Source organism: Canis lupus, chromosome 32 (assembly GCF_003254725.2).
Source record: "Canis lupus dingo isolate Sandy chromosome 32, ASM325472v2, whole genome shotgun sequence".
Taxonomy (NCBI): domain Eukaryota; kingdom Metazoa; phylum Chordata; class Mammalia; order Carnivora; family Canidae; genus Canis; species Canis lupus.
In genome coordinates this window covers 7,280,257-7,295,125 of record NC_064274.1, presented here as the reverse complement: position 1 = coordinate 7,295,125, position 14,869 = coordinate 7,280,257, and the positions used below count along the sequence as shown (strand labels likewise).

General features: G+C 34.6%; 1 protein-coding gene across 8 annotated transcripts in view; it reads left to right on the top strand.

The window, feature by feature from the left end:
• The window catches only part of HELQ (helicase, POLQ like), a 44,329-nt gene that overhangs the window by 17,654 nt on the left and 11,806 nt on the right, over nucleotides 1–14,869 (top strand). For 6 of the 8 annotated variants that reach the window (XR_003127500.3, XM_025425830.3, XM_025425822.3 and 3 more), the window contains 5 exons: nucleotides 1,295–1,436; nucleotides 1,957–2,061; nucleotides 9,681–9,903; nucleotides 11,658–11,815; nucleotides 13,015–13,113. Coding sequence is in view for 7 of the 8 variants with exons in the window: in XM_025425830.3 (XP_025281615.1) it covers nucleotides 1,295–1,436; nucleotides 1,957–2,061; nucleotides 9,681–9,903; nucleotides 11,658–11,815; nucleotides 13,015–13,113 (727 nt within the window). In the remaining variant the exon portion in view is untranslated. The remainder of the gene's footprint in view (nucleotides 1–1,294; nucleotides 1,437–1,956; nucleotides 2,062–9,680; nucleotides 9,904–11,657; nucleotides 11,816–13,014; nucleotides 13,114–14,869) is intronic. The other 2 variants (XM_035709683.2, XM_025425812.3) reach the window with 1 other exon arrangement.

Below are 14,869 nucleotides of genomic sequence, written 5' to 3'. Positions count from 1 at the left end.
AAAAGGAAGTTATATATCTTATTTTTCTTATCCCAGATGTTACTCTTAAAATTGTAACAGTTGTAATCAAACATGCTTTTCTGCCATTTTAGAATTAATCGATGACTGTATCCCCTCCTGAACATAACAACAGTCTTAACATTTGGGTATTCTCCTATACTGCCACTGTATGTTGCAACTACCTAGAATTTTACTGCCAGGTTTTTAATTTTCTTTCATCTTATAGTACGTAATTATTTAAAACTTCCTGTCAATTATGCTTTTTGTTTACCACTGCCTCTTGTATCCCATGGCTTCCTTCCCTGATTTATTTTTTATTTTGCCATCCTTGAATAATTATTTTTTTTTTTAAGATTTCATTTATTTATTTGAGAGAGAGAGGGAGAAGGAAAGGGAGAGAGCATGAACAGGAGGAGTGGCAGAGGAGAGAGAGAGAGGGACAAGCAGGCTCTATGCTCAGAAGTCAGACACTTAACTGACTGAGCCACCCAGGCGACACCCAATTGGAACTTTTTAAAGTTCTTTCTGTTCCCTATTTCTGTCAGACATTTATTCTGTATATTCTTTGCTTTTCTTTTATGCCCTTAGTTTTCTCCAAGTGTTTAATCCAAGTTATAATCTTGGCTGTCCTTGAGATTTGTAAAGGAGTAGGTTGATTAGCAGATAAATGACATAGGTTTCCTCTCACTTTTAAACAGGAAATCTGGCTATAGACTTCTATATACATGAACAGGGAAATGGCCTTATTTGTAGGTCAAAAGCAGATGAAACCTGCAATTTTATGTAATTGACAGTAATATAAATAAATTAGTAAGTTGGTGATGCATGGTCAGATTTTTCGTTTATGGGGTATCAGAATCAGTCTTTGGAGACTGTTGTTCTAGTAACAATTAAGCTCCGTAGCTAGGCCAACGCATTCAAACCATGGCCCTGGTAATTATTAGTTCTGTGGGTTGAGGTAAGCCTCTTAGTTTGCCTCTTAGTTTTATTATATTACTTAATAAAGTAATTATCAAATTTAGTTTGCTTCAGTTAGCCTCTTTGTAAAATAAATAAATAAGTAAATAAAATAAGGTAAAATAATAAAGAACATTATTACCAAGAATTTTGTAAGAATTACTGATAATGTACATAAATAATCTAGGACGTTGTTGGTTCTTGTTAAATAGCAGTTACTTATTATTTTGAGTTAACTGTCATTAAATTTAATATCACATATAATGAAATTAAATTTTTAAAATAGATATTATCATAAATGGATTAGTACTTTTAATTAATATTATCAATTCCATAGAGTTATTCTAAGAGCTCCCTATGTTGCTAAGGAATTTTTAAAGAGGAATCAATATAAACAGATGATTGGCAGAGCTGGCCGTGCTGGAATAGATTCTATTGGGGAGAGTATCCTTATACTGCAAGAAAAAGACAAGCAACAGGTAATAATCTGATTGTTGTTGGCTTTTTGTTTTGTCTTTTTTTGTTCTTTGGGCTAGCCCTTTTATGATATCATCTTTTAAAAATTAATTACTAATATTGTTTTCTTTTTAAAGATTTTATTTATTCTTTATGAGATACACAGAGAGAGGGGGGCAGAGACATAGGCAGAGGGAGAAGCAGGCTCCATGCAGGGAGCCCAACGTGGGACTTGATCCCAGGACTGCAGGATCACGCCCTGAGCCAAAGGCAGATGCTTAACTGCTGAGCCACCCAGGCATCCCACTAATATTTCTTTAAATAATGATTCTTTCTCCTCTGTGATTAAGAATTAGAAAGAGTACAACAAAAAGTATATTTATCTTTCTCCCATTTTCATGAGAACACCTGCTAAATTCTTATTTGTTTGTCTTTATGTCCTTAACACCACCTGCTTCTATAAGATCTATACAAAATATAAAATTTTATATGGAACACTTTATTTTTTTATAATAACACAAAACATTGCTTTAACTTTTATAGGTATTGGAGTTAATAAGCAGACCGTTGGAAAACTGTTATAGCCATCTTGTTCAAGAATTCACCAAGGGAATCCAAACTTTGTTTCTCTCTTTGATTGGTTTGAAGGTATTTTTCATTATTTCTAAATCTTATTACCATTACCCAAGAAAATAGAGATTTGAAAGTTATGAGAACTGTAAGTATGAAAACAAATGTTAGCTTCTAATCTGATGTGGAAAAGAGCAGTCTAACAGAACTCTGAACCTAGATTCATACATACCTTTTTAAATGCTTTGAGTTGTGTGAAATATGAAAAATCAACAAATCATAACTAGGCATCACTACAAGTGAGAGACTTTTTGGATACTCTAGAGGATATAAGAAACTATAAGGACATAGGTCCTGATATGGGATAATCCATCATACCTGCCCTTGTTAAGAATAAGGTTCACCTGTAGCCCTATGATCATTCTAAGATATTATAAACATTTGTGAAATCAGTATAGCCTTTATCAGGCAGAAAATTAAAAAAAAAAAAGAACAGTAGGAAAACTTCTTTTTCTTAGAATTTAGCTCTCTTTTAGGATTACTCTTGAATTAAACTTCTTTGTTACTTTTTTTTTTTAAGATTTATTTACTTATTTTAGAGAGAGAGTTTGCGTGAAGTTGGGGAGGGGCAGAGGGAGAGAGAATCTCAAGCAGACTCCCCACTGAGCAGGGAGGCCAAGGTAGAACTCTACATAGGGCTTGATCCCATGATTTTGAGATCATGACCTGAGCAGAAATCAATAGTCAGACACTTAACCAATGAGCCACTCAGGTGTTTCAATGGTTATTCTTAAATTAAGTAAATTTTAATAGTGTGTCCAAGGTCATCTGGCCATAAAGTGGCAAAGACAGGGTTTGAATTTGTTGTTCCACTACAAAACCAACCTATCATGCAGTCTGGGATGCGTGCATGGCTCAGCGGTTGAGCATCTGCCTTCAGCTCAGGGCATGATCCTCGGTCCAGGGATCGAGTCCCACATTGGGCTCCCTGCAAGGAGCCTGCTTCTCCGTCTGCCTGCGTCTCTGCATCTCTCTCTGTGTCTCTCATGAATAAATAAATAAAATCTTTAAAAAAAAAAAAAACCTATCATGCAGTCTACCTTCGTTAACCTGAATAGTTTAGGTGAAAATACAAAAAGTAATTATCAAATAAAAAATACCATAAGTTTTAATTACCTTGTAGATAAATAATGTTATAATATTCCCTGGCAGTTCAGAATAGTGAAAGGCTATAAGGAAGAAAAGGAATCAGTGCTGGGTAGTAAAGGAGATAGACATCTTAGATAAGCAGAGAGAAGGAATAAGCCATTCAAGGTACTTAATATAGAATTAATAAGAGACAGTTTAAGATGGTGTGAGATGAGTCAACAGACTAGATTCTATAGATCTAGAGGAGAGCTGCAGATCCTGAAGAGTTGAAAGTTGGGTGGAAAAAATTAAGTCAGACTGTGTGCTATAAATTGGGAAAAATGGGAGAGTATGCTTAAATGGTAGACTACAGAGTTGTAACACTGTCATTCATCAGAGGGAATTCTTTTTTTTTTTTTTCTTTATTTATGAGTGATAGTCACACACAGAGAGAGAGAGAGAGACAGAGACACAGGCAGAGGGAGAAGCAGGCTCCATGCACCGGGAGCCCGACGTGGGATTCGATCCCGGGTCTCCAGGATCGCGCCCTGGGCCAAAGGCAGGCGCCAAACCGCTGCGCCACCCAGGGATCCCCATCAGAGGGAATTCTAAAGTGTACTTCAGAATTCAGTTCAGAAGCAATTGTAGTAATCCATATATAATGTAATAAAGACCTGTAGTAGGAGGGTTGCCAAGGAGTTAGTAAAGGAGGAAGAGATCATGAAGATCATCAAATTATATATTAAATTATATATATTAAGATATATATTAGATAAGTTATATATAATATATATTAGATATTAGATAAGTTATATATTATATAACAGACTCAGAGAATTGATGAGTAATCTAAGATCATTCAGTGAATTATGGTTTTGATGGGACTATAATGTAAGTTCTGCCTTGCTGGATTGTACTCTTTCCAGTGTACCATCATATGTGTGGAATATTCCTCAAGTGCACGTGAAATATTTCACCAACATAGATCATATTCTGAGACCTTAAACAAGTCTCAATACATTTAAAAGGATTGAAATAATCGAATATAGTAAAGTGTCTAATAGAAATAATTATAGTATACCAACAATAATAGAGGGATATCAGGGAATTACCTAAATATTTGGAAATTAAATAGCATACTCTGACTGTGGTCAAAGTAGAAATCACAAGGGATATTAGAAAATATTTTGAATGGAATGAAAATGAAAATAGATATATCAGAATTAGTGGCATGAAGCCAAAGAAGTGCTTAAAAGGACGTTTATGGCTTTAAGTGCTTATTAGAATAAAAGAAAGATCCAAATTCAATAGTCTAAGTTTTACTTTAGGAATGAGGGGAGGGGCAAAGTAGAAAGAAGGAAATAATACAAAAAACAAAAACAAAACAAAACAAAAAAACCCAGAAATGAAATAAAAAGTAGACAAGAGAAAAAAATAATGAAACTATAAGCTAGTTCATTGAAAAGATCAGTAAGATTATTGACTGATTTGATCAGAGGGAAAAGAGAGAATACATAAATTACCAATATCAGGAATGAAAGGAGGGTCATCACTAAAGATCCTAGAGATATTAAAGGGATAGTAAAGAATAATCCTTGAGTAACTGTATCCTTGAATACTGAAAATTGAATTCAACCACTTAGATGAAATGGGAAAAATTCTTGGAAGACAATTTCCAAAACTGACTGAAAAAGAAGTAGAAAGTCTAGTCCTATATCTATTAAAGAAATTGAATTTTTAACTTAAAACCTCCCACAATGAAGAGTCCAGGCCCAACTGACTTCATGGTAAACTCTACCAAACATTTAAGGAGGGAAAACACATTCTTCCAGAAAGTAGAGGAAGAGGGAACACTGCTCATCTCATCTTATGAGACCAGCAGACAAAGACATTACAAGAGGAGAAAAGTAAAGGCCAATATCTGTGGTAAAAATAGTTATAAAAATCCTTATCAAAGTATTAGTAATCCAGCAAAACAGAGTTTATTCCAGTAATGCAAATTCAAAAGTCAATGTAACTATTCATTTGACATTCAGAATTCAATGTTACTATCCATTTGACAGAATTCAGCACCCATTTATGATAAAAACTCAGCAAACTAGGAGTAGAAGAGATTATATTCAACCTGCTAAAGGGTGTTTATTTACAAAAAAAAAAATTACAAGTAACATCACACTTAATGGTGAAAGACTACATGTTTTTCCATCTAAGATCAGGAAAAGAAAAGAGGTCTGTTCTTACCTACTTTTCAGCATACATCAGAAATCCTAGCCAGTACAAGACAGGAAGAAAAACGAGGGCACATAGATTAGAAAGGAAGAAGTAAAACTGTCTTATTTGCTGATATTAGGTTCAAGAAAAATCCAAAGGAAAAAAACGTACAAGAAAACTAGAGTGTAATCAGCATGTCTAGGATACAGGGTCAATGTACAAAACTCAATTGTATCTACAAATAATACACTCACTACAAATAATTAGAAAAAACAACTCCTTTCACAAGAGCATCAAAAGACATTCAGTATTTAGGGATAAATTTAATATATGTCAGATCTATACACTGAAAATTGTAAAACTGCTAAGAGAAATTAAAGGAGACCTAAATAAATGGAGAGAGATACCATGGTCAAGAATTAGAACAGTCAGGACACCTGGGTAGCTCAGCGGTTAAGCATCTGCTTTTGACAGATGATCTCGGAGTCTTGGCATCGAGTCCCACATTGGGCTCCTTGCAGGGAGCCCGATTCTCCCTCTGCCTATGTCTCTGCCTCTCTCTGTGTGTCTCATGAATAAATAAATAAAATCTTAAAAAAAAAAAGAATTAGAACAGTTTTGATCTGTTGATACTTCCTAAATTGGTATATAAATTTAGTGCAATTCCAGTAAATAGACTTGTTTAGTGGAAATTGAAGGCTAATAGAATTTATTTTGGAAACACAAAGTAGAATAGCCAAAATTAATTTTGTGAAAAAATAACAAAGAGTGTTCGCACTACTTCGAGACTTACTATAAAGCTTCAGTAATCAAGGCAGTGTGATATTGGTGCAAGGTTCATATAGACCAATAGATCAATAAGTCCAGAATTAGGCCCACACATACATGATCAATTTTTTAAAAAAATAGTTTCTGCACTCAACATGGGGCTCGAACTCAGTACTCCAAGATCAAGAGTTGCATGCTCTACTGACTGAGCCAGCCAGGCACCCCTATAAATGATAAAAATGATCAATTTTTAACAAAAAGTGTCAAGATATTTAAATGGACAAAGGATAGTTTGTTTGTTTTTTTCAATAAATGGTGCTGGAACAACTAGGTATCTATATAGAACAAAACCAAAAGTTAATCTGTACTCTTACCTCACTCTAATTTTGTCCAGAATAATTAAAAATGGACCATAGACCTAAACTTAAAAGCTAAAAATATAATTTCTAGGACACATAGGAGAAAAATTTTTGTTACCTTGGGTTAAGATTTCTTATGCGGGAAACGAAAAACATAAACCATGAAGGGAAAAATTCAATTAAATAGACTTCATCATAATTTTTACGATTATCTTCAAAAGACATTGCTAAAAAAGTGAGAAGGCCCAGAGGAAATATTCATAATGCATACATCTGACAAGTATGTATATGAGTTAGGACTCAGCAAAAGTAGTGGAATTGGGAGGGAGTTGGAACTTCCCTTAAGATGGAAGTGCTCAGGTAACAGGGAGACTAGGAAAACTGACTTGGCCACAGGGATATGGTTTTCTGGACCTGGCAATACAAGATCTATGGGGCACAAACAGTCGCGTTTAAATTCTGTTTTAACAGTTGAAGTGCCCCAGCAAGAAATCAGGCAGCAGTTGGTTCAGGAGATTAGCAGGTAGGCAGCTGTTGTTCCAAGCTTGCCCATAGGAGGCAGAACTCAAGAAACTGGACCCAGTCAGGAGGAGGCCAGGCCAGCAGGGTTCCTCTTACACCATGAAGTGGGGGTTCACAATAGGGCTCTAGTTGTGGAAGAATGCTGGAATTCTAGACATGGTGGAGAGCAGGAAAACCTTTAGAGCTGGAAATGAAGCAGAAGTCCTCTAGACAGAAACAATCAGCTGGAAGAGAAGTGAGAAGCAAGAAGGGTGAGGTCTGTGAGTTGGGCAGTGAGGTCAGGGCAGGAGGGTACAGATGAGCACCCCTGGAGAGACTAGGCCGGTGTTTGGTGGAGAGAAGGAAACTCTAGGAATTGATGAGAGAACGTAACAGTGGTTGGGCCATAGGATTCAGGGAGCCTCCGGTTATCATCTATTTATCACAGCCACACCTTAGACACCCTGTTAGACACTTTATGTATTGAATCTCTGATCCTTGCATACCTTTGAATTAAGTAATGTGACTCCTCTTTTGTAAAAAGAATCTGAGGCAAAACGAGGCAGGTAATATAGGCTGCTTGCAGCCTGCTCTCTGCACCGGCACACTGGGGCCCGTGCTCCTGCAGTCTTCTGCCTGGGCAGTGTGATCGTCCCCTAACTGGGCTGACTGCCTTGCATCCATTCTGCCATGCTTTCCCACATCCTCTCCAAATAACTCTTCACAGACTGATTTTGTCAAAATGTAAACTCAGAATGTATTACCCCTCTCTCCTTAAAATTTGTCAGTGGTGGTTTCCATTGCCTTTAAGATTAAGCCCAAATTCCTTATCATGGTCTGCCGTGGTAGATTTGGCCTCTGCCTGTCTCCATCCTCATCTCTCACCAGCCTCCTTGCACTCTGCACTCCAGGTATACCGGCCTTTTCGGTTCTCAAGCGCGTGATGTTCCTTCCCACCCCAGTGCTCACTAAGTGTGAGACTGGTGCATCTTCCCCACCCCATCTCCTGTCTCACCCTTACCCACATAACCATCGCTTCCTCAGGGAAGCCTCCCTGTGCCTCTGAGTCCAGTCAGTTTATTGTATCTTTATAGAACCACATTGCTTTAGTAGAACCTATCAGTTTGTAATTATATTCTGGTTAGTGCAGTGATTTGGCTGATTTTACCCCCACAGGAATGTAAAACCTGTACAAGCAGAATCCATATTTATTGTTATTTGTCCCTGAATCCCAGTGCCTACCTAACACAATGCCTGGCATGTGGTTGGTGCTCTGCAAATACTTGAATGAATGAATGAATGAATGAATGAATGAATGAATGAATTGATTGATTTACTTTGGAGTTGGGCATGGGTGAACCTGAAGGTTGGAGCAACAGTGAAGAATCCAGCTTTGAGAAGCTGTGGAGGCCAGAGGCAGAGGCTGGACCAGTGGGTCTAAATCACTGTATCTGCAAGTTTTTCACAAAGGGATAGAAAGATAACATGATGGTAGCTAGAAGGATCAAGTAAAGGATTTTTTTTAATATCCTTAATGTTAACTATAATCAACCAAGTAGAAAACAATTCAGCTAAGTTCATCAGTAATCTACAAACTGAGTATCAGTCTTGAATACCTTAAAACTGCCGTTTTAGCCTCATTATATTAAGAAGGAGTTTTGGGTGCCTGAGTGGCTCAGTCAGTTAAGGATCCTACTCTTGATTTTGGCTCAGGTCATGATCTGAGAGTTGGGAGATCAAGCCCCACATTAGGCTCTATGCTGAGCATGGAACCTGCTTAAGGGTGTGTGTATCTCTCTCTGCCCCTCCTTCACCCACTTGTGCACACTCTCTAAAAAAAAAAAAAATAATAATAATAATAAAAAGCATCAAACATTTTTTAATTGAGTTTATTAAAAAGAAAATAATAGTAAATGTCTCTGCCTCATCATATTTTTTTAACTCTTATATTGGTTTAGTATCAAATAATTACTTAAGTTTTCCAGTTGAAAAAATATCATCAGAACTGTAAGAATGAGTGATACATTTATTGATTGACTATATTTTAGTAGAACATAATGATTTCATTGAAATTGGCTAATATAAAATTATCAGTAATTCAGCATTAACTTTATATCTGAATACCAAATGGAGGGTTGAGTATTACTTAATGATTGCCACTATAAGTTTTAAATAGTGACTAAGAGGGGGAGAGAGAAAGGCAGCAAAAGAACAGGAATGAGAGAGACAAAAGGAGAAGACTGCTATATATTTTTAGGTATATATCGGGAAATATTGCCTGATCCTGTTTCAGTGGAGACTTTCAGTTGTGTTTTGCACGTGTGTGGTGGTTTTTTTTTAATACAATTTTTATTGCTAAAGAAGACTTTCACAGGTGGATGGAAAGGGGTAAAGGAAGGATTTCTGAAGGAGGCTGAGTGAGAATTAGTGATAATTGGTTGGAGAATAAACAAAGCACAGCTTTGGAGACACTGAAAAATTATTTAAAAATGTGAGGAGTTTTGGGTGAAAAATATGTAGATGTTTTCATTAAAAGTATGAATATGATAACTTTTTAAATTGTTTCTTGTTAATTTTAAAATGCCGCTTATAAAATTATCTTTATATGTGCAAGTATGTTAGTTTTATGCTAATTTATTTCAGTAGCTTTGCGGTATGGAGATTAACATGCATTCAAAACAATGTCTTAAATTAAGGAAAATGTTCCAATGATGTCTTGAATTGTTTCAGATTGCAACGAATCTTGATGACATATATCACTTTATGTGTGGTACATTTTTTGGTGTTCAGCAAAAGATTTTATTGCAAGAAAAAAGTCTGTGGGACATAACCATCGAATCACTTAGATACCTGACAGAAAAAGGACTTCTACAAAAAGACACTATTGATAAGCCCAAAGAAGAGATCCAATATAGTTTTCATATTACAAAACTGGGACGAGCTTCTTTTAAGGGTAAGAGTTTACCTAAGTTTCTGAGGAAATGTGCCGGGAAAAAAAGAAGTTAAATCATTCTCTTCCTTTAAATTGGAACTAATTTCATATTAATAACATTAATCTTATTAATGTTAACAATTAATCTTAACAAGCTATTATACTACTTTCGCTTTTAAAAGTTAAAAAATGGAGGCACCTGGCTGCCTCAGTCAGTAGAGCATGTGACTCTTCGTCTCAGGGTTCTGAGTTCAGGCCACATGTTGGGTGTAGAACTTACTTTTTAAAAAGGGTTTTTTAGTAAATAAATAAAAAGTTGAAAAAGTGTTGGGTTTTTTGTTTTTGTTTTTGTTTTTTTAGAGAGGAAGTAGGGAGGAGCAGAGAGGGAGGGGAAGAGAGAGTTTTAAACAGGCTCCACACCCACCATGAGCCTGACTCATGGCTCCATCTTACAACCCTGAGATCATGACCTGAGCCAAAATCAAGAGTTGAACTGGCTGAGCTACTTAGACACCCTGAAAGGTGTTTTGAATTACAAGTAATTTAGGATACTCCAGAAGTATTTAGAGGGAAAAAGATTATCATCCCCCTTCACACACCCCTCTACTAACAATCGTACAAATCTTAATATCCTACCAAGAATAGCAATTTGGTATATGTCTTTTCAGACATGTTCTGTACATTTCATTTCAATGCATAACATATACTTAATATACAAGTTTAAGATTTTTTTAAGCTTTTGTTTTTAAGTAAACAATCATTGGTTTTGTTCCAGAACTTGCTTTTTTCCTTAAAAATTGTTTCTTGACAGGGAATAGTTTTTTTCTTAATGGCTACATCATAATTTACTTAATGAAAAATAATACATGTCTGTCATTTAAAAAATTCCTTAGAACTCAGAATTATGTAATGGAAAATCCCATTCTCCTGTCCCATTTCCACCCTCCAGGGGCAACCACTGTTAACAATTTGATGTGTATTGTTCCACATATGATTATGCATACAGATAAATATGTATATGTATATTATATATGTATGTTTATATGTATATGTGTATAGATTTTATGTATATACATGTATATACATTTATATATGTTATTTTGTAGTTTATTTTTAAGATAAAATCATAGTTGTAAGTATTTTTTGGCAGCTTACTTTTCTCACTTAAAATATTAAGGAGTACTTTAACATGTCAGTCCCTTTAAATTTACCTCATTTTTCTTTTACTACTATAATCATCCATAGTCTAGATACTGTAATTTAATTAACCATTCCCCTATTGATGGACATTTGCACTGTTTTTTTTTTTTTATTTTTCTCAACTATAGACAAAACTGCAACGGGCATCTCTGTTTATATCTATTTTTGGGTATGTGTGGAAATGTTTCTCTGGGTTAGATTTCCAAAAACAGCAATTGGGTCAGAAGGAGTAATCTTATTAAATGTTGATGTATCAAACATTTGGAGGTCTGTCAAAATGACCTCCAAAATAGTTGTGATAAATTACATAAGAAGGGATTTTGGTGGAAGGATGAGTGAAATAGGCGAAGGGAATTAAGAGTACGCTCATCATGATGAGCACTGAGTAATGTTTAGAATTGCTGAATCACTACACTGTACACTGGAAACTATAAAACTGTGTTAACTATGCTGGAGTTAAGAGATTTTGAAGACTTTTTGCTATGCTTAGGTAACTTCTCAACAAGACATTTTCAAAAATCACCTTTCTCCCCCTTTGGTAATTATGAAAGATGAAATTTTGATCTTTCTTTTAGGGACTATAGATTTGGCTTATTGTAACATTCTGTACAGAGATCTGAAGAAAGGTCTTGAAGGACTTGTTCTCGAAAGCCTTCTTCACCTGATTTATTTAACAACTCCCTATGACATGGCTTCTTGCTGTGACCCCGACTGGATGATATACTTCAGGCAGGTGAGAATAGAAGGCTCTTCAGTATGGTCTGTCTTATTTATTAATGATGATGCAATTTTTATTAAGTGATTATTCACTTTTTTTCTCTACTAAAATATGTTTGTAATTGGGCCTTTCATGTGTCAGTTTTTAGAAGAGTAATATGGAAATAGCATTTTCAGTTTGTGTCACTTAAATATTACTTTTCTGTTAAATATAAACATGTTCATTATCAAAAAAATAACAAAAAGTGCAGAAAAGAAAAGATGATCATCCCTGATCTCATTCCCCGAAGATAGTTACTGTTATGTTTTAGGGGCCACTCCATTTTATGATGCCTACAATGTGAAGAAAACCATGAAAGCTGTTTTTTGTTTTTGTTTTTTTTTTTGAGATTTTAATTACATGAAAGCTCTATCGGAGCCAAGCAAAATAACTAAACTCAGTGACGTTCACTACCTGAGAAGCAATATCAGTTTTATCACTAACAGGAAGGTGGAGCTGGTCCTACTTGTTACAAAACCATGTGGTAGAGTACAGTCTGTTAGGATTTTACTATGAACAGAGCAGATGCATGAACACATGGTAGGCAGAAGCAGTATGCTGCTCTTAATTTGCAGGAAATTAATTTTCTTTTTAATGTCATATTTTAAATTGTAACTAAGTTTTTTAAGTGGTCCTATATAATGCAGTTACTGTCAAAAGCTTTCCCTCCCCTTCCTCCCCGCAGACCTCTCAATTTTAAACATAACCACATGGACCATGGAAACCATAGTCCATAGTCACAGTGCTTGTGACCATGCCTTTAAGTATTCTACTAAAATGTTATGTTTTAATAATACATTTTTTGAGCTTTACAATATGTATAAGTAAAATTTGTGTTTTTTCATATCCTTTAAAACCATGATAATGTGATATCACAGGAAATACTAAATTTGGTTCAAATGGCAGATTTTTAAAAGTTACAATTTGAAAGGTGCCTAGGTGGCTCAGTCAGCTAAGCATCCTACTCTTGATTTTGACTCAGGTCATGATCTTAGGGTCGTGGGATTGAGCCCAGAGTCGAGCTCCACACTCAGTAGGGAGTCTGCTTGAAATTCGTTCTCCCTCTCCTTCTGCCCCCCTACCTCACCACATGCTTTCTCTCTCTCAAATAAATAAATCTTTTTTTTTTTAAAGTTACAATTTGATTTTTCTCTGTTTACTCTTTTCAAATGTAGTTTAGCCAGCTTAGTCCAGCAGAACAAAATGTAGCTGCTCTTCTTGGAGTCTCTGAAAACTTTATTGGGAAGAAAGCATCAGGTCAACCTATAAAGAAGGTACCATAGTCTTTTTTTCTCTCCCTAAATAACCAAGTTAAAATAGCAGAATTAATGCTGTTGTATCATTGGCTTTTGTTGATTTGGTCTTTTTGTTTCATATTTTTTTCCTTTAAATTAGTATAATTCCCATTTTACTATTTAAAACATTTGAGGAGCAGAAATTTGGGCATTTTTTAAAAGCAGTATTTATTTTTGAATGGTGTGATGGCCTTTTTTGTGTGTATACCTTTGCATTTCTGAAGCACTCTGTCATGCACATATAAGCTTCTTATCATAGGAAATGGTAAACCCTATTAATCTATTTTTCTTAGGCTACTTATGGCTTATAAAAAATGTAAAATATTTATTAAATGTTTTTATGATAGTATATAATCCTGAAATAAGTTCAGTTCAAGGGAAAAAATGAATTTTCTAAAAACTTGTTTTTTAAAATAATCTTTACACCCAACATGGGGCTTGAACTCATGATCCAAGATCAAGAGTCACATGCCCCTCTCACTGAGCCAGCCAGGCCCCCCTGACCTAGAAACTTTTTATTAGGCATTCTACTTGGTATTAGGGATTCTAAGATAGGTTCGGTTTGAGGTTTTTGTTGTTGTTGGGTTTTGTTGTCCTTAAAGAATTCCCAGTCTAATTAGTACTTCAAGTACATAGAGCTCTGTAGAAGGTTGAAGTTGATAAATTAATGCCTTTTTGTATAATATTCTTATATTTTAGTGTTTTGAAATTTAGTCAACAAATATGAAGTGTCTAATACACTAACTTTAAGAGGAATGGAAATAATCCATGCCTTCAAATTCCTTAAGTTAATATTTTCCACCTTATAATACACTTTTTATATTTATAATTTTGTTGGTAATCCAATTTTTATTGAAACCAAATTATCTTACCTGCCATTTCCTCCATATCTTTAAATTTACGTAGATATTACTAATTTCATTTTGAAAAGTGAAGATGGTGTCTACACACATTTGAATTGAATGATGCCCTGTCCTATGTACTGCTGAATCATAAAATTATAAATGTCGGTGTAGTACTTTAATGTTTATCTTATCACAGTATTTTGATTGAGTCCTTTACCTCAGAAATGCATACATTTTGTTTAGATGTTCAAAATGTTAAAAATATTTCTTAAACCTTTTATATACAACTTTAAAATATAAATTAAAACAAAATCATATTAATTTGGAACTCATTACCAAATAATAAACATCTGCAAAATCTTATTAGACTAATGCATCTTTTTAAACTTGAATCAATTTATTTTTATTACATTTTAATGTAATATAGTCAATAAATGTTCAGCTGATTTAAATTCTAGAGAGCATATTTACTTAAAATCAGATTTATTTATACATTGAAAAAGACATCCCCACCTTTAAGTATTTCTTGTAAAAGATCTTGAAATTGGCATAAAGCATCTTATCTTGCCTTGTAATATAATTAAATCATTTTTCTTAGCTTAGAAAATATATTCTAAGCAAAATCTACATTAACTCAAATTATAGTTAATAATGAAGGTACACTAAAATTGGGAAATTAAAAAGCAGTCTCTCCCTATTAGCAATTCAACTATCATGGTTTTTCAGCTTAATACTTTTTAAAACGTATCAACACATAGAATCTGTAATTCATACAGTCTTTGATATGCCACTAAGTTCTCATCCCATTCTTTTACCATCATAAGGGATATAATTTTGTATTTTATACCCACTTTTTCTATTTTCAGTTTATCCTTTCTTTCCTCTGATTT